At 42.0% G+C, this 19,481-nt stretch overlaps 1 protein-coding gene and 1 pseudogene across 1 annotated transcript; one reads left to right on the top strand and one right to left on the bottom strand.

Moving 5' to 3' along the window:
* Window positions 1–7,103, bottom strand: part of LOC129846863 (zinc finger protein 502-like) — a 45,788-nt pseudogene extending 38,685 nt beyond the window's left edge.
* A 2,266-nt stretch (window positions 7,104–9,369) lies between these two features.
* LOC129846862 (uncharacterized) lies at window positions 9,370–13,204 on the top strand. Its single transcript, XM_055914640.1, has 6 exons — window positions 9,370–9,554; window positions 9,650–9,781; window positions 11,260–11,402; window positions 11,507–11,719; window positions 11,818–12,053; window positions 12,212–13,204. Exons 1-6 carry the CDS (start codon window positions 9,444–9,446, stop codon window positions 12,844–12,846), a joined length of 1,470 nt encoding a protein of 489 aa, XP_055770615.1. The 5' UTR covers window positions 9,370–9,443; the 3' UTR covers window positions 12,847–13,204.
* Window positions 13,205–19,481: the final 6,277 nt, after the last annotated feature.

Raw genomic sequence — 19,481 nt, 5'->3', positions numbered from 1 at the left:
AAATTGGTGAAATGACATATTTATACATATTTAGCTTCAATTAAATCAGAAGTGTTATACACCAAATCAAAGCTATACCTCTTGTTAATCTAGCCAATATGTCTGATTTCGAAAAGCTTCACTGCAAAAGCGATTATCGATCAGTAAACAACAGTAAACAACACAGGTGCAGTTACAGCAAAGTACATTAGTCACGAAAGTCAGAAATAGCAATAAAAATCATCAATTACCTTAGGTAATTTTCTTCTTTTGGCAATCCTAAAGGTCACGACGAAACAATCAAGTGGCGTTTTGTTCGATATAATCCATTTTTATAGCCTAACACGAAACATTTTGTGAACGGCTTGTGTGGAAAATTCAGCGTCCTTCAACTTTGGACGTAACATTCATTGTAATTCCTCACTCTAAAGGGACGTTTATCAAGTCAAGTTCGGTTTCATTACAATCCTCTGTTTGTTAGTAAAACAACCAAACTTCATGGTTCTTTTCCCGGGACATATTGACCGAAAAAAATTGATTTGAACACACCAAACAACGACCTCATTACGCGCAAATCAGGTGGCCTGTCCTTCGTTGATTGACTGTATTTCGGACCAATGACCACTGATCTTCTTGAAATCTAGTTGGATAGATAGCCAATGAACTGAGGTAAATGGGAACATGTAATGGTTCGACCCGGGAAGAATATCCTTTGTCCTAAACTCGTGCGTACACACAGCCATTCGCCATTGAAAATTCTACAAGAAACAGACACGCCGTTTACGCACCGCAACAGTTTATTTTAGAGCATGTTCAAGACATAATAATGGCAAATAAATCAGTCAAAGCAAAGACGAAGACAAAGTACACGGACTTAAACGATATAATTGAGGAAATTGATAGAGATAGTGAACACCATAATGAATCTAGTGAGTCTAATCAATCTTTTGATTCTGAATTTGAGGAGATGTTCCTCTACGGGGAAGACGCAGTTTTGGATCGGTAAGTAACGTTGTTTGAAATTAATAATATCAAATATTATTCATTTGAGTTGTTTGAGATATTTGTATTTTATTTGCCTTATATAAAAATATGACTAGGACATGAAATATAAAGTACACAAGTATATTGAAATGTAGAAAGTACATATTGCTCTACATTGTGGGTGTATGTCTGTGTGTCTGTATAATTATTACCTAATTGTTTACATGTATTTTCTATCTAAAATGGAATGGACAACCTCACCATAGGCACTATTTGTATATATAATATGTGTCTGTGTCTTTATTTCACAGTCCCAGCGATTCTGATTGGGAGCCAAGGTGCAAATCCCCCACTGAAGCTGGTCCATCCAGGAGGGGTCTGTTCTAGAGGAAGATGTGGCCCCACCATCTCCACTTTTCCGCCCAAAACGCCCAGTAGGCCCTCAATTGGACCTGACTTCCAAATACACCCCCATGCAACTTTTCCAGTTGTTTTTCACCTCGGCAGTTGTTGATACCCTGGTGATGAACACTAATAAATATGGGGCTAAGAAGCAGGAAGGCAAGACAGAGACATGGAAGGACATTTCCATTTCAGATCTGTTTTGCTACCTGTCTATGGTCATCTACATGGGGCTGGTGAAGTTGAAGAACCCTCAAACACTACTGGAAAACTGCACCACTCTATCAACTGCCTTTCCCCTCAACGGTCATGTCTAGGAAAAGGTTTCTGACAATTTCATGGGCGCTTCACATCAGTGACCCAGAAGTTGATAAGGACAACGAGACGAAACGAGGCACGGCAGGGTTTGATAAGCTCTGCAAGATCAAACCTCTCTACCACGATATCGTTGAGGCCTGCAAGAATAATTTTCAGCCCGCCCAGAACCTTTCCATAGATGAGAGAATGGTAGCCTCAAAGGCCAGAATTGGCCTAAAACAGTACATGCGCAACAAACCGACAAAATGGGGTTACAAGCTGTTTGTTTTGGCCGATTCTGCGTGTGCATCCACGTGCAATATTTTTGTTTATGAGGGGAAGAACACTTGTGCGAGCGGTAAGGGACTCAGTTATGACTCTGTGATGCAGTTATTAGATTTCCAGCTGCTGGGGAAGGGCTACAAACTATTTGTAGACAACTTCTACACAAGCCCTACCCTGTTCACAGACCTGAGGAAGCTGGAGATGTGGGCCTGTGGCACCATTCGGACCAACAGAGTGGGCTTTCCAAAAACCAGGGTGAACGACCAGCCTAAGCGGGCTGAGCGGGGTACCATGAGATGGATCCGTGAAGATGGGCTGCTGTTTGTGAAGTGGATGGACACTCGAGAGGTAGTCATGTGCTCCACTATTCACAAGTCCTTCGGTGGGGATCACGTTGTTCGACGTTTGAAAGGTCCTACAGGCGCTTGGACCGCCAGAAATGTCCCCATTCCAGCTGCTGTGAAGGATTACAATAAGAGCATGGGAGGTGTAGACCTATCGGATGCGCTGATAGGCTACTATAATGTTCTTCACAAGACCATGAAATGGTACAAAACTTTGTTTTATCATTTTATTGACATTGCTGTGGTGAATTCCTTCATCCTCCAGAAGGAAATGGCCAAGAACTGTGGACAGCCCCCAATCTCACAGCTAGCCTTTAGGGAGCAGCTCATCCAGGAGCTTGCTAACTACAGCAAGAACACTGTAGCACCTTCTGTCCCCTCTACCTCTGTCCCTTCTGCTCCAACCAGCGGTACGCACATGCTGAAATTCATCATTGCAGGCAGGGATGTGCCTCAGGGAAAAAAAGGCTCAGTAGGGCGGCTTCGTTGTGCCCTGTGCCATAAGAAGTCCCCTGTCACCTGCAACACCTGTGCTGTGACCCTCTGTTTCACACCAGAGAGAGACTGCTATGGGATATGGCATCAGGAGCGCAACATTGTGTAGAGGACTGAGAGTCTTCACATGATTGAACATTTGAAGTGTAAATAGTTACCGTTGTTAATTTTTATTTATTTTTAATATTCTTTTTTTTTCTTGAATTTTTCAAATATATATATTTTGGGGTATGTTACAATAATTGTTTTGTATTTTGTATATAGTTATTTGTATCATTGTACCAATTCGGCCACTTGGGTACAATTGGGAAACTTGTGAGGGACACCTGGTTGACTTCATGCTCAATCGCATGTACCTTACTCATTCCTGAAGGTATCCATCTGAAACTTTGGTCAAATACTGTTGCCTACTTATGTTCGGATTTGAAATGATCCCCAGTATCATAACTGAATGTTTGGCCTTTCTTGTTGATTTTTAAAGATGCAACAACAGTAAAAGAACAAAAAACGTCTGTTGATTTCCTTGTATTTTCTTCTACCAGATCTATTGTGTTATATTCTCCTACATTCAATTCACATTTACACAAACTCCAGAATGTTTCCTTTCAAATGATACCAAGAATATGCATATCCTTCCTTCTAGGCCTGAGCTACAAGCAGTTAGATTAGGGTATGTTTTCAGGTGGAAATTGAGGAAAGGGGGGGCAGTCACAAACAGGTTAAGAGAGATCTTTGATGAAAACCTGCTCCAGAGCAGAACCTGCTGCTTGAACAGAGTTCTGAGTATAGGGTCTGAATACTTAAGTAAATGTAATATTTCAGTTTTGTATTTTTTGATAAATTAGCAAAATTATCAAACAAAAATGTTTTTGCTTTGTCAGTATGGGGTATTGTGTTTTTAGAAAAGGCTGTAATGTAACAAAATGTGGAAAAAGTCAAGGGGTCTGAATACTTTCAGGAGGCACTGTACTCTCCGATAGCAACGGCCAATAGCAGACCACTTCCTATTACAGGGACATAGTCGCTCCCGTCTTCCATGTGTGAAAGGTAACCTGGTGAATATCATAGAATCAGGGTTCTGTTAGGTAACCTGGTGAATATCATAGAATCAGGGTTCTGTTAGGTAACCTGGTGAATATCATAGAATCAGGGTTCTGTTAGGTAACCTGGTGAATATCATAGAATCAGGGTTCTGTTAGGTAACCTGGTGAATATCATAGAATCAGGGTTCTGTTAGGTAACCTGGTGAATATCATAGAATCAGGGTTCTGTTAGGTAACCTGGTGAATATCATAGAATCAGGGTTCTGTTAGGTAACCTGGTGAATATCATAGAATCAGGGTTCTGTTAGGTAACCTGGTGAATATCATAGAATCAGGGTTCTGTTAGGGAACCTTCAGTTCTATTTCAGTGACTCGTTAGTCTCTCACTTTGGGGATATAGTCAACTACCACAGAGCTCATATACTCTCTGATGCCAAGTCTAGACAGGATCATCCCTCAGAGGTCCCCACTCTACTCACCGTATGTGTAGTGATGTCCAGTCAGTAGAACCTCATGAAGGTACATCACCACAACATGCTGCATTACAGATCTCTTCAACAGAGATGCCTTTGAACAATGCCTATGTTGTAGCCATACCTCTGGTGGATTGAGCCATCAAGCCCTCCGGAGGTGTCAGACCCTTGCTACCATAGAACCTCATGAAGGTACGGGGGTGTAACTCATTATACGGATATAATGGCTAAAGTAAAGCGGTTTTAAACAATATAAATCTAATTTTTATTCTTTCCAGCGGCTCCAACAGCAGAAATGGCCTCAAGCAAAACATAAAAATCCCAGGATGGGACTAGCTGTTTGGGTTCTGGGCGTAGGTGACCCTTCATAAAACAACAGATCAGGGGGTGTTCCATTGTATAGTTGTTGCAGCCTAAATGGCAGCCAAATATACATTTATAGTTGAAAAGGTTTTCCTTCGTCAGAAGGCAGAGTAGCTCTGAAACAGAGCAACAAAGGGGCTGATTTGTTTCTGATCTCACCATCTGTTAAATACACTGTGCTATAGTAATTATTGTGCTATAGTGAGTGTGTGGCTCTAGAACTCTGAATATAGTTTATTCTCAAGGAGAGCGGTCACGTGTGTTGAGAAGCAGAGGATCACTGGTTTGAGCAGGGACAGTGGAGGAAACTAAACTGTTAGCAGCACACTGGTGTCAGTTACACATTTTATGAATAAAGTTAGTCATTTTCAAATGAACCATGTTCTTTAAGGTCAATATGTCGGAGTTCAGGCTTTACTTGACCTGTTAAAGTAGGAAATGAAATGAACTTTGTCCATTACAGAGACGGAGGTAAAGACAAAAAAGGAGCTTGTTTTAAAATATATATTGGCCATGTTTAACAAGTTGTGTAGATCAAATGTTACTGAAGCAATACAGACCACATTTAAGTGTCTGGAGTTTAGTTTGTGTGTTCTAGAGTCTTGAAAAGAAAGGGGGGGGGGGGGGGGGGGGTTGACTGGGACAGGCAATGTAACATCCATCATGTTTTTAGGAAAAGGTTTAGTAAAACATGCACCTTACATCAGATCATCTTGAAACTTTCTCTCTAAATCTAAGTTTCATCAAGGTCATATATGGTCTATTGGTTTCTCTCTTTTCATTGGCAGAATCCTTTATCAGTGTTATGATATTCATAACATCCATATCCACCAGTCTATCTTCCTGTCAACTAACATAACTCTGCTGGTTGTCCTGGTAACAGATACCAGTCTATCTTCCTGTCAACTAACAGAACTCTGCTGGTTGTCCAGGTAACAGATACCAGTCTATCTTCCTGTCAACTAACAGAACTCTGCTGGTTGTCCTGGTAACAGATACCAGTGGGCAGATCTATTGTATTTGTTCAAACTAAACTACAGCACTTACTTTGATGAGTTAAACCTGATCCTTTCTTCTCTTCTCTTCCTCTCACAGTTCCACTCAGCCCCGTTGTTTTCCTGCAGTCCACCAGCAGCACAGACAACCTCTTCATACCCAACAGTGAGGCGCTACCGGGAGAGGCACGACATGGGGACCCTGGGAGGGTGGAAGGGCTAGCGTTGTCCTGGTAACCATAAAGAGGGGACACAGACACATATCATTATGGATGCTTATGTCATCACTGTCATGAAGTGGTTTACAGAAACCCAGCCCAGACTCTGATAGAGCAAGCTGTATGTTAGACCAGACCAAGCTGTACCATCTGGTGGTCTGATCTGGAGAGACTCTTCTCTTCCTCGTCAGCATCAGGATGTTGTTGAGGCTCCCCAGAGGATCCACAATAGTCATGTCTCTCTCCTGTGTGAATGAGAACATCAAACAGATAGTGAACTTACGACCGTCTATTATAATCATAGGGTCTTACAAGAGGCATTAATATATCTAAACAGGGTCTAAAATGCAAATGTTAAAGGGTCGTTCCACCGAATGGGTTTCCTTTTACATACCTTTGATATTTTAAGTATAAATTATGCTCCAACATTGCATTTTAAAAGCCTGTTATACTAGATGAGATGCACTTTAATGTAGACCACATGGATCATTTAATAAATCTAATTTAAAAGTCCCCAAAATATATGTACCAATGGCAGATTAAAACTAACAAAGGCAGATGGCCCCTTTAACAATTCCTACAGTACTGAACAACATATTCACGTGTAGAACTTCAGTAGAATGCCCCTTAAAATCCCCACATTAGATAAACTAACGGCATAGTGTGTGGCTCTGTTTTTAAGACAGTACTCACTGGTGTTAATCTGATATTCTGTCTCCTCCACTTTCACTCCCAAGACGTCTTCCTCCTTCACCTTTATTGTGATAGCATCGTCTTCCTCTCTGAAAGGTTCTTCCTCTTTTTCCTCTATAACATCATATTCTTCTTTCACGATAATGTTCAGCCTCCGAGCTTCTTTCTGCATACAGCAGACCTCTTCTTTAACGGGGGAGGAGTAGTTTAGTGAGCTCATGGTCTGGGATGTTAGAATTAGCGACTAGCCTAAAGCTAGGCTCAGTATCAATGTTTTAACAACTTTGAAAATTTAACAAGCAAATTAGGTTAAAGTTAACCAGTTGATACGTCAACTGAAATGTGTTTAAAACACTGAGATTAGCTAATGTACATTAACATGGTCTAAAGCGTCAATCTTTCAGTTTTATGTTGGCTAGCAAGCTACCGAGGTGGTTGAAAGAGTAGCCGCGTTGTTGTTCCTGAAGAAGCGTCCGGTCCAGTCCATTATACGTCACGCAAGAATCAACACCTGAAAGACGCATATCGCCATCTGCTGGCTGGAGTGGGTAACGCAGTTTGGTTACTACACTTTTGTATTGGAAAAAACGTCAGAATAATTTAACAATAAGCTGATATATAGTAAATGATGAATACATACTTCTATGAATAGGTAATGTTTTAATAAACATTTGCTCTGTTAATTTTTCACATTCGTTTTTATCTAGATGTGACGGTACTATTCCATTAAAGCTAAGGTACAAATTAAGGTACAAATCATCCTGTAAACCAGGGGTGGGCAACTCCAGTCCTCGGGGGCCTGATTGGTGTCACACTTTTTCTCCATCGCTAGCAAACACAGCTGATTAATCAAACTGCATCCTAAACTGAAGATTATGATTAGGTGATTATTGGAGTCTGGTGTTTTAGCTGGGGCTGGAAGCTATGATCCCTTATTGATCCCCTAGCGGCACACCCCCACCCCCCCCACCCCCACTGAAAAGGCAGAGCCGCGAAATTCAAAAAAAAATTTTTTTTTAAATATTTAACTTTCACACATTAAAGTCCAATACAGCTAATGAAAGACACAGATCTTGTGAATCCAGTCAACATGTCCGATTTTTAAAATGTTTTACAGGGAAGACACAATATGTAAAGATGTACATCTATTACCTAAAAACACATTAGCATAATCCACCATCTTTTATTTGTCCACCAACACCAGTAGCTATCACCAATTCGGCTAAACTAAGATATTTATAGCCCCTAACCAACAAAAAAACTTATCAGATGACAGTCTGATAACATATTTATGGTATAGGATAGGTTTTGTTAGAAAAATGTGCATATTTCAGGTAGATGTCATAGTTTACAATTGCACCCACCGTCACAAATGGACTAGAATAAATATATAGAGCAACCTGTTTACCTAATTACTAATCATCAAACATTTCGTAAAAATACACAGCATACACTAATCGAAAGACACAGATCCTGTGAATACAGACAATATTTCAGATTTTCTAAGTGTCTTACAGCGAAAACACAATAAATCGTTATATTAGCATACCACATATGCAAACGTTACCAGAGCATTGATTCTAGCCAAAGAGAGCGATAACGTAAACATAGCCAAAATATATTAATTTTTTCACTAACCTTCTCAGAATTCTTCCGATGACACTCCTGTAACATCATATTACACAATCCATATACAGTTTGTTCGAAAATGTGCATATTTAGCCACCAAAATCATGGTTAGACAATGACAAAAGTTGCCCAGCTGGTCAGACAATGTCGTGCGCCATATTAGACAGTGATCTAGCCGTATACATAAATACTCATAAACGTGACTGAAAAATATAGGGTGGACAGCGATTGATAGACCATTTAATTCTTAATACAATCGCTGATTTACATTTTTTAAATTATCCTTACTTTTCAATACAATTTGCGCCAAGCGAAGCTACGTCAAACAAGATGGCGTCCTAAGCGATTAACATTTCTCGACAGAAACACGATTTATCATAATAAATTGTTCCTACTTTGAGCTGTTCTTCCATCAGAATCTTGGGCAAAGAATCCTTTCTTGGGTCTAATCGTCTTTTGGTCGAAAGCTGTCCTCTTGCCATGTCGAAATGCCCATTGCGTTCGGCATGAACTGGAACCGTGCCCAGAGATTCACAGTGTCTCAGAAATAAATGTCCCAAAATCGCACTAAACGGATATAAATTGCTATAAAACGGTTTAAATTAACTACCTTATGATGTTTTTAACTCCTATAACAAGTAGAAACATGACCGGAGAAATATAACTGGCTTCACTAGTGCTTGGAAAAAGTGCAGGTCGGTGTCCACCGCGCGCATGACGCATCTGGAAAAGAGTTCCTACCTACACGTGTTTTTGTTTTATAGGGGCTGTGATTGCGCAATCGATACCATTCAAATCGTCATCACTTAAAGGCATCAAGGGGAAGACGTAAGCAGTGTCTGTATGCTCATAGCAATAACAGTGGCCTTTAAACTGACTCCAGATCAGGGGCCAAAATGTGTGAAATCTGACTCCATGTCAGGGAAATTGCTGTAGAATGAGTTCTGTTCCACTCAGAGACAAAATTTCAACGGCTATAGAAACCAGAGACTGTTTTCTATCCAATAATAATAATAATATGCATATTGTACGATCAAGAATTTAGTAGGAAGCCGTTTAAAAAATTACACGATTTACATAAATAGTGACAACAGCACCCCCTAGCCTCAACAGGTTAAAATAATGTATGTATTAATGTTTTTCTGCAGATACACACAGATGGTGTCAGTTGCGAAGACACCAAAAGAATGTTGGGAAATTGAGGGTGGCGAAGAACGAATTTCTGTGTATCATTGGGAAGGCCATGAATGAAGAATCCTTGCTGGAAACTGAACAACTGCATGTTCTGTACTACCTTGAGTCTCTGCTCATGCTCAAACATCTCCAAAGGGCTGGAGTGATCAAACATTTGACCGTAAGTTAACTAAATGTCATAAATTTGCTATAATGTTGAATTGTATTTGCTTCTTTGGCATGTGTTTTATTAATATGTCACTGTTCCAATTGCAGCTGAGCGAATGGCTCTCAAGGAGCGCGTGCAAGTTGCCAGATGGTGAGAATTGGACTGTCGTCGGTGTTAAGAAGCACGAAACAGCAACTCAGCAAGTTGCAACCATTTTGTTAGATGAGGAGGAACATGCAGTAAGTATATTTACTACAATCTGTTATTGTGAATGTGATTTAATACAAACCTGTTAAACACCTCTACCGACTCCCCCCTCCCGGATCCGGGATCCTCCTCATCAGAAACGCTGACTAGCATTGCCTAGCCTAGCGCCACAGGGAATATCATATAATATATTTTCATGAAATCAAAAGTCCAATACAGCAAATGAAAGATAAACATCTTGCGAATCCAGCCAACATGTCCGATTTTTAAAATGTTTTACAGCGAAAACACAACATATATTTATGTTTGCTCACCACAATAGCCCAAAACACAACGGCAGTTTTTCACCGTAAAGATAGCTTTCACAAAACCCACAAATAGAGATAAAATTAATCACTAACCTTTCAACAACTTCATCAGATGACAGTCTTATGACATCATGTTATACAATACATTTATGTTTTGTTTGAAAATGTGCATATTTATAGCTACAAATCTGGGTTCTACATTGCAGCCATGGTCACAAATGGCACCAAAATGTCCGGAGAAATTTTAGACAGCCACGTAATCTAACAGAAAAACTCATCATAAACTTTGCTGAAAAATACAAGTTGCATATATAATTAAAGATACACTGGTTCTTAATGCAACCGCTGTGTTAGATTTAAAAAAAAATATATACTTTAGTACAAAGCACAGCATGCAATAATCTGAGACAGCGCTCAGCCATTCTCCGCCATGTTGGAGTCCAAAGAGTCCACAAAAATACGAAATTACATCATAAATATTCCCTTACCTTTGATGATCTTTCATCAGAATGCAGTGCCAGGAATCCTAATTCCACAATAAATTGTTGTTTTGTTTTAGATTGTCCATTTCTTCTGTCGAATTAGCAATTTTGGCTTGCATAGTGGAGCTCACGTGTCCATGAAGATTTTACGCATGAACGAAAAATTCAAAAAGTCATAATAATAGTCGAATAAACTGGTCAAACTCAGTTGAGAATCCATCTTCAGGATGTTTTTCAGAAATCAATCCAATAACTTCCCAGACGGAGCTTTTCTTCGTGTCTACCTAACGCATTGCAGAAAACGATGACAAACCGAAGTGCGTAGCCAAGTACTACTAATATGGCTGACCTCTCACTCCAGCGAGTCCCATCCGTTCCCAGAAAAGGCTAGAGACTTCATTCCACGTTCTACTGCCTGTTGACATCTAGTGGAAGGCGTATGAAGTGCATACAGATCCATAAATAAAAGACAATTGAATAGGCAATGCCTTTCACAGAGACCCTGTTTGGAAGTTTGCCTGCCAAATGAGTTCTGTTTTACTCACAGATATAATTCAAACAGTTTTAGAAACGTCAGTGTTTTCTACCCAATAGTAATAATAATATGCATATCATATGATCTAGGACAGAGTACGAGGCCGTTTAAATTGGGCACGATTTTATCCAGAAGTGAATCGGGTGCCCCCTATTTACATGTATTAATGTTGTCTATATTTTCAGTGGTTCGATGTGTACTACCGACATGTTCGACCAGCTTTTCTTAAAAACTCTGATGACATGCAAGAAGATGAGAGATTCTTCATTTCCACAACCGGGAAACCCATCTACAACCCATCCAATGGCCTACAAAGGTTTCATGCAAAGTAAGTACACCACTGTTAAGGAGAACACTGTTTAATCATTCCACAATACTTTTTGGACAGTACAGTTTTCTGAAACCAAACTGTTTTTCTTGTTCTTTCATCAGATACAACTTGCCCAACATCACGAGCCAGGTAGCAAGAAAAGTTTTTGAGACAAATACCAAAGCCAGCTTCACAGACCAAGAGATGTCCCTTGTTGCTGACTACTTGGCCCATACAACTGCTACAACTAAAAAGCATTACTGCTTGAAGACAACAGTCAATGCCTGCATGGAAATGAAGCTGATCTCCAAAGTTGCCATGTCCATTGAATCTGAGTAAGTATTTACACTAATTATATAAATTACACTTTACATTGTCTTGTAAATGCTGCTACATATAGATACAAATGTGTTGTTATGTTCCCTTTTTCAAGTAGTGAGACTGCAGGCCCCTCCTGTGCAAGCACAAGGAGAAAAGGAGCATTGTCCAGCAGCAAAAAGTTGGATGAGGCACAGACCTTGAAACTCTTCTATGAACACTTCCCTGTCACAATTGATGGACAATCAATCAAGACGAAGGACAGACGACTGATTGCAGGAACGTATGAGAGATACTGCTATGACAAGTGGAGAAGCCAGCAAGAGAAAATGAGACGTGATTATGTGATCGGTATGAAGCAGCTAAAATACACTAAACTAAATACAATTTTGTTATATTATATATTACAAAAATGTACTTTATTTAGTCAGTAAATAAAGTACTACTTGATAAGGGCTTCTACTATTGAATAAATGAAATTATTAATAACACTTATTTTTTGGTTACAGCGCACTTCCCCAGAAGACAGCCCACTGCAAGTCAAGTAGAGAGATACATTGAAAGGCAGAACTGGGAGAAGAACAAAGTGAAAGTGGAGAATGTCCTTTGTTACTGGCAACCTTCAATTAACACTGACACACCAAAAGACAACAAGGCAATTAAGAAGCTGGTGAAGTCACAGAAGTGGAAAGGACTGTACATTGCCACTGACCCTGATAAAGGAAAAAAGGTCATGACGACACGTCCATTTGCTAAAGGGGAAGTTGTCTGTGACTACCACGGTCTCCCACTCTCAGGGAAGCAGGGGAAAGAATTGTTGGAAGCAACAGATAATGACGAGATGGGGTTCATTTACTTCTACAAGGAATCGTCAGGGAAAACGTACTGTATAGATGCAAAGACTGTGCCCTGCCCTTGCCACCCAGAGATGGACACAATTGGACGTAGGATAAATCATTCCAGAAAGAGAAGCAACATAAAGGGTCAGCTTCAGCAATTAGAAGAGGATGGCAACGTGTGGAACATCATCCTTTTCATTGCCCTACGAGACATTCAGGTGCAACAAGAACTGTTATTTGACTATGGGGTGTCAAGAAAATCTTTTGTTGGAGAAGGAGAAGATTTGGAATGGCTTGACAACTAGGTCCGTCAGATGGGTCTCAAAACAACTCCCCTTGGGTGGTGCTGTGGCGGAGATAAGAGAGTGACCTTTGGAAGTGACCTTTGGATCTTCCCAGCCTGTCAACATTTTGTTTTCTTCTGTTATACATATTGAAAGAGAATGTGCAATATTAAATAATAGATCATCACACACACACACAAACATGGCTTCATCGTTGTTCAGTTTATTCATAGTTTCTCACCATTTTTAATTATCGCATATGATCATAGTTTGAATATAGTTGGCCATAGTTTCTAATCATAGTTTCTAAATGTACTTTCTAATTGTATTTTCTAGTCTGAGAAGTTTTGGTACAATAATAAAGTCAAATGCAACCGAACAGGCCAGAAGCAATTGTTTGTCCCTGTAGTTTTGAATGTTTCCCTGTCAGAAAATTGTTGAGAGGCTAAGAGAATGACCTTTGGAGGTGATCTTCCAGGATGTCAACATTTCATTATCTTCTGTTGCAGAGGGGAGGGGCAGTTCAGTGAGCTGGAGCCTTTGATTGCCCTGCCTCTGGGAGCCTGTCAGATATGTTCAAAATATCAGTAAGATATATCTGTAAAATATTTTGAGCTACAAACATACTTCTTCTATTTGGAGAGTTTTTTTTTACCATTCAGGGATCTACTATCAAACAGTCAAGAAATCATTAAAAGATGAATGTTTACACTGCTCCACTGCTGTGACAAGTGGAGAAGCCAGCAAGAGGAAAGGAGATGATTCATGTGATTGGTAAGGTGCACCTAAAATCCAGTAAACTGAATACAATTTTGTTGTATTAGGTATTACGAAAATGGGCAATGATTTGAACGTACAGTAAAAACAAGCTTGTTTTGAGGCTGCATAGATCCATAGATTGGACAGTCACAGCGATGTATCACAAATGCTCTGTTCCAGTGTGACTAGACCTATAATTTGAGAGCATTTTGGGAAAGTTTTGAGCTTTTTCCATTTTTAAACATCCCCAGACATTTACACCCTCTTCCCCAGAATTTCAAGGGCCCGGGAGAGCTCACCGGACGCCGCCGGAACCGCAATGCTTTCCAGGGCTTGGGCCCCTCTCTCGGGGAGAACCCATTCCAGGGCGCTCTGCTCTTCACAAAGAAAAGAGAACTCTCCCTGGGGTTCCCGCCAGCTTCTCCGGGATCGGTCGCGTTACCGCACTGGACGCCTCGTGCCGCCCATCTCCGCCACTCCGGATTCGGGGATCTGAACCCGACTCCCTTTCGATTGGCCGGGGGCGACGGAGGCCATCGCCCCTCCCTTCCGAACGGCGTTCGCCCATCTCTTAGGACCGACTGACCCATGTTCAACTGCTGTTCACATGGAACCCTTCTCCACTTCGGCCTTCAAAGCTCTCGTTTGAATATTTGCTACTACCATCAAGATCTGCACCCGCGGCGGCTCCACCCGGGCCCGCGTCCTAGTCTTCCCTTCTCACCGCAGTGGCCCTCCTCCTCATACATGTGAAAATGTTAATTTTACCTTTTTATTCTACAATAACCTTTACCCCCTCCTTTTGGGAATGTTTCCTCACTTCCAGTAGAATAGCTTTCATAAAGATGTATCCAAAGGAGCAATAGAGTTGGAGAACATGCGCCCGTGTATTTTGTTCTCTTTGAGGTCCATTTTCTCCGAAACCTAAACCGCCAGAGCCCTGTTCTCCTATTGAACAAACTGCTATCTTGAAATGTTGAAAAAGTTGTGTTCATAGGAAGCATGGGCTGTTTTCTCTCAAGACAAAAAAGTAGGCCTAAAATGAGGCCTGACCTAAATTGAGGGTGATTTTGGGTAACAGCGGCCAATCCGTTGAGGCTAGAAACACAAATTAAACCACAGGAATGTTTTTGAGGTCCTCCATATATTCTCTGACCATGTGAAATGAACCCTTAACAGTGAATAAATTCCAAAATGTACCTTCTCTCTTTACTGCTAGGTCCATCTGCTTGAAATCTAATGGGACACAATACTATCCATTAACATGTTTGGTTCTAAATATTAGAGTAAGAACTTGACGGACAAATATTCTCAGAACCCAACAAACCTCTCTTTAAAAATTCAAAAACTGTAATTTCTGTAATATGTTTAGCCATGCAAGTTTGACTGAAAATGTCAGGTCCTCACGGGTAATTGAATGATTTGCCTTGCAAAATCACCTACAATGACAGCTCATCAGGCTACTATAAGGATTACCTTTACTGATTTAAGCTATGGACCTGGAGCCACAGGAAAGGCTTAAATTGTCCCTGTAGTTTGAATGTTTCCCTGTCAGAAAATTGTTGATAGGCTAAGAGAATGACATTTGGAGGTGATCTTCCCAGGATGTCAACATTTCATTATCTTCTGTTGCAAAGGGGAGGGGCAGTTCAGTGAGCTGGAGCCTTTGATTGCCTTGCAGAGGGGAGCCTGTCAGATATGGTCAAAATATCTGTAAGATAATTTGTGATACAAACATACTTCTATTTGGAGAAGGTTTTTTTCCCATTCAGGGATCTACTATCAAACAGTCATGAAATCATAAATAAATGAATGTCTACACTAAAGTATGTGGATTTGATGGACTTTCTAACCTTAAAGGGCCAAGAACCAAAGTACAAATGCCAATGAAGTCCCTGCTCAGCCCTGATCCTTTAATTTTTTTAAATTCTGGTTTCTTCTTAAGTTCTGGCCTTTCTAGGGAGTTTTTCCTAGCCACCATGCTTCTACACCTGCATTGCTTGCTGTTTGGGGTTTTAAGCTGGGTTTCTGTACAGCACTTTGAGAAATCAGCTAATGTGAGAAGGGCTTTATAAATAAATTTGATTTGAGTCAATGCCATGTCTGTTGTCTTTTGTCATAGAGAGAGAGAATCTATTTCATAAAGGTATCCATTAAGATAGGGAGAGAGTGTGTACATTCTAGGCCCAGAATGAAGCCTGACCTAAATTTAAGGTGCTTTTGGGTTACAGCAGCCAAACCGTGGAGGCTAGAAACACAATTCAACCACAGGAATGGTTGGGAGGTCCTCCTTATTTACTCAGACCATTTGAAATGAACCCTTAAAACAGTGAATCAATTCATAAATGTGCCTTAGTTCTCTCCCCTTAGGAATACATTGCCTGCTGTTCGAAATTCAACTGGATGACTAAGTGGGTTAGGGTTACCCTAGAAAACTATCATCAATGACAACTAATCAGGCTACTATAAGGATTACCTGTGTTGTTTTTCAGCTTCCTGGAGCAACCGGAAGTGGTTAAGTTGACCCTAAAAGAGGTATTCAACCCTATGAAAATCAATCCGTTTTTAACATAAAGACTTGAAACTCAGGATTATGTAAACAGGTGTCCCAGTGAGGAAATGTGTTTAATTGTAGCTTCCTGTGACAACCGGAAGTGCCTTACATTGAGGTCATAGGTGCTGTTTTGAGGGGTTAAAAAGGTCACATCTTTCCAAAATGTCATATGTGTGATTAGGCAACCCTCATGAACTGATACATACAAGACTGGTAATAGGACTTCACTGCTACTTCCTATCTGGTAATAGGACTTCACTGCTATTTCATGGTTTTGATGGCTTCATATATTATTCTACAATGTATAAAATAGTGAAAATAAAGAAAAACCCTTGAATGAGTAGATGTGTCCAAACTTTTGACTGGTTCTGTATCCTTATGCTAGTGTCACATAACATAATATAATGTCAGTGTCAGTATCCTTAGATGCTGTGGGAATATGTTATATTGTGTACATGTTCCCCTTGTAGACATTTCTTAACATCTTAGATACTAGTACATTAGTAGTACATAACAGTGTAATAGTCTAGTACTACAGTACGGTCCTGTTCTGACGTTTGAAACTGAAAAGTTTATTGTCAGAACCAGCTTTTTGGACATGTGTAGTATATAAAATATCAGGGACTCCTTGATTCACCAAAGTTTCTTGTTCTCTACAGTTTAACATAAACAGTATTTCCCTCCCCTCTAAAAACATACTTTTGGATTATAAACATGTCAATAAAAAAAGATGACTAAAGTATCTTGTCATGTCATATACATCGTAACCCAAGGGTGGTCAAATTGTTGTTCAAATGTTGCACATAAAATCTTTACTTCCTAGGCATTGTTTTATATGTTAGAATGTATAATAAACAACTATATTGTATACATTAACAATATTGTTTTGTCAAAATAAACTGCTACCTGCATCTGTATGCAGACGATACAGTTGTGTACTATATTGCCCGCCCTGCTGATCAGTCTCTATCTGAACTACAGTATGCTGTCATTATTTTACAGAAAACCTTTATTGACCTTAAATTGTTATTGAATCTGTGTAAAACTAAGTATATGTTGTTTTCTAGAGTGCACAAAAATGATTCTTATGATTGAAGTGTGTCACGTTGTATAAAGATCGGAGACAGGCGCATGTCACGTTCCTGACCTATTTATGTTAGTTTTTGTGTGTTAGTTGGTCAGGACGTGAGGTTGGGTGGGCATTCTATGTTATCTGTTTCTATGTTGGTTTAGGGTTGCCTGGTATGGCTCTCAATTGGAGGCAGGTGTTTGGCGTTCCTCTAATTGAGAGTCATATTTAGGTAGGCGGTTCACAGTGTTTGTTTGTGGGTGGTTGTCTCCTGTGTCTGTGTCTATGTTTGCACCATACGGGACTGTATACGGTTTGTTCATTTCGTTCTTCACGTTGTATGTAAGTTCGTCGTTCAGGTCTGTCTACTTTCGTTTTGTTATTTTGTTAGTTTATAGTGAAGTTCGTGTTTTCGTCTTATCTTTAATAAATCATTATGTCTTCACAATCCGCTGCACCTTGGTTCAATCCCTGCTCCTCCTCTTCTGATGAAGAGGAGGAGGATTATCGTTACAGAACCACCCACCAATCCAGAGCCAAGCAGCGGTTTAAACGGAGTAAGGGACAGCGCAAGAAGGAGGAATGGACTTGGGACGATGTATTGGACGGTAAAGGTTGCTACACATGGGAGGAGATCCTGGCTGGAAGGGATCGCCTCCCATGGGAACAGGTGGAGGCACTGAGGAGAGCAGAGGCTACTGGAGTGAAGAACCGGAGTTATGAGGGGACGCGTCTTGCACGGAAGCCCGAAAAGCCCGTGAGTAATTCCCAAAAATTTCTTGGGGGGGGGCTAAGGGGTTGTGGGCCAAGGGCAGGTAGGAGACCTGCGCCCACTTCCCAGGCTAACCGTGGAGAGCGGGAGTACGGGCAGACACCGTGTTACGCAGTAGAGCGCACGGTGTCTCCTGTACGTGTGCATAGCCCAGTGCGGGTTATTCCACCTCCCCGCACTGGTAGGGCTAGATTGGGCATTGAGCCAGGTGTCATGAGGCCGGCTCAACGCGTCTGGTCTCCAGTGCGTCTCCTCGGGCCGGCATACATGGCACCTGCCTTACGCATGGTTTCCCCGGTTCGCCTGCATAGCCCAGTGCGGGCTATTCCACCTCGCCGCACTGGCAGGGCGACCGGGAGCATTCAACCAGGTAAGGTTGGGCAGGCTCAATGCTCAAGAGAGCCAGTACGCCTGCACGGTCCGGTATTTCCGGCGCCACCTCCCCGCCCCAGCCTAGTACCTACAGTGCCTACATTACGCACTAGGCTACCAGTGCATTTCCAGAGCCCTGTTCCTCCTCCACGCACTCTCCCTGTAGTGCGTGTATCTAGCCCGGTGCCTCCAGTTCCGGTCCCACGCACTAAGCTACCAGTGCGTCTCCAGAGCCCTGAACCCACTGTATCTTCTCCCCCTACTAATCCTGATGTGCTTGTCCTCAGCCCGGTGTCACCAGTGCCGGTACCACGCATCAGGGATAGAGTAGGCTTTGAGAATACAGTGTGCCCTGTTCCTGCTCCCCGCACTAGTAGGAAGGTGCTTATCATTAGCAGGGTGCCTCCAGTTCCGGCACCACGCACCAGGTCTACAGTGCGCCATATCCGGCCAGAGCCATCCGTCTCCCCAGCGCCATCTGAGCCATCCGTCTCCCCAGCGCCATCTGAGCCATCCGTCTTCCCAGCGCCATCTGAGCCATCCGTCTCCTCAGCGCCATCTGAGCCATCCGTCTCCCCAGCGCCATCTGAGCCATCCGTCTGCCAGGAGCCTGCAAAGCCGCCCGTCTGCCATGAGCCTGCAAAGCCGCCCGTCTGCCATGAGCCTACAGAGCCGTCAGCCAGACAGGAGCCGCTAGAGCCATCAGCCAGACAGGAGCCGCTAGAGCCGTCAGCCAGACAGGATCTGCCAGAGCCGCCAACCAGACAGGATCTGCCAGAGCCGCCAACCAGACAGGATCTGCCAGAGCCGCCAACCAGACAGGATCTGCCAGAGCCGCCAACCAGACAGGATCTGCCAGAGCCGCCAACCAGACAGGATCTGCCAGAGCCGCCAGCGAGCCATGAGCAGCCAGAGCCGTCAGAGCGCCATGAGCAGCCAGAGCCGTCAAAGAGCCATGAGCAGCCAGAGCCGTCAGTGAGCCATGAGCAGCCAGAGCCGTCAGAGAGCCATGAGCGGCCAGAGCCGTCAGAGCGCCATGAGCGTCGTGAGCCGTCAGCCTGCCATGAGCGTCGAGAGCCGTCAGCCTGCCATGAGCGTCGAGAGCCGTCAGCCTGCCATGAGCGTCGAGA

Source organism: Salvelinus fontinalis, unplaced genomic scaffold (assembly GCF_029448725.1).
Source record: "Salvelinus fontinalis isolate EN_2023a unplaced genomic scaffold, ASM2944872v1 scaffold_0632, whole genome shotgun sequence".
Taxonomy (NCBI): Eukaryota; Metazoa; Chordata; class Actinopteri; order Salmoniformes; family Salmonidae; genus Salvelinus; species Salvelinus fontinalis.
This window is presented reverse-complemented; position numbering and strand designations above follow the sequence as displayed.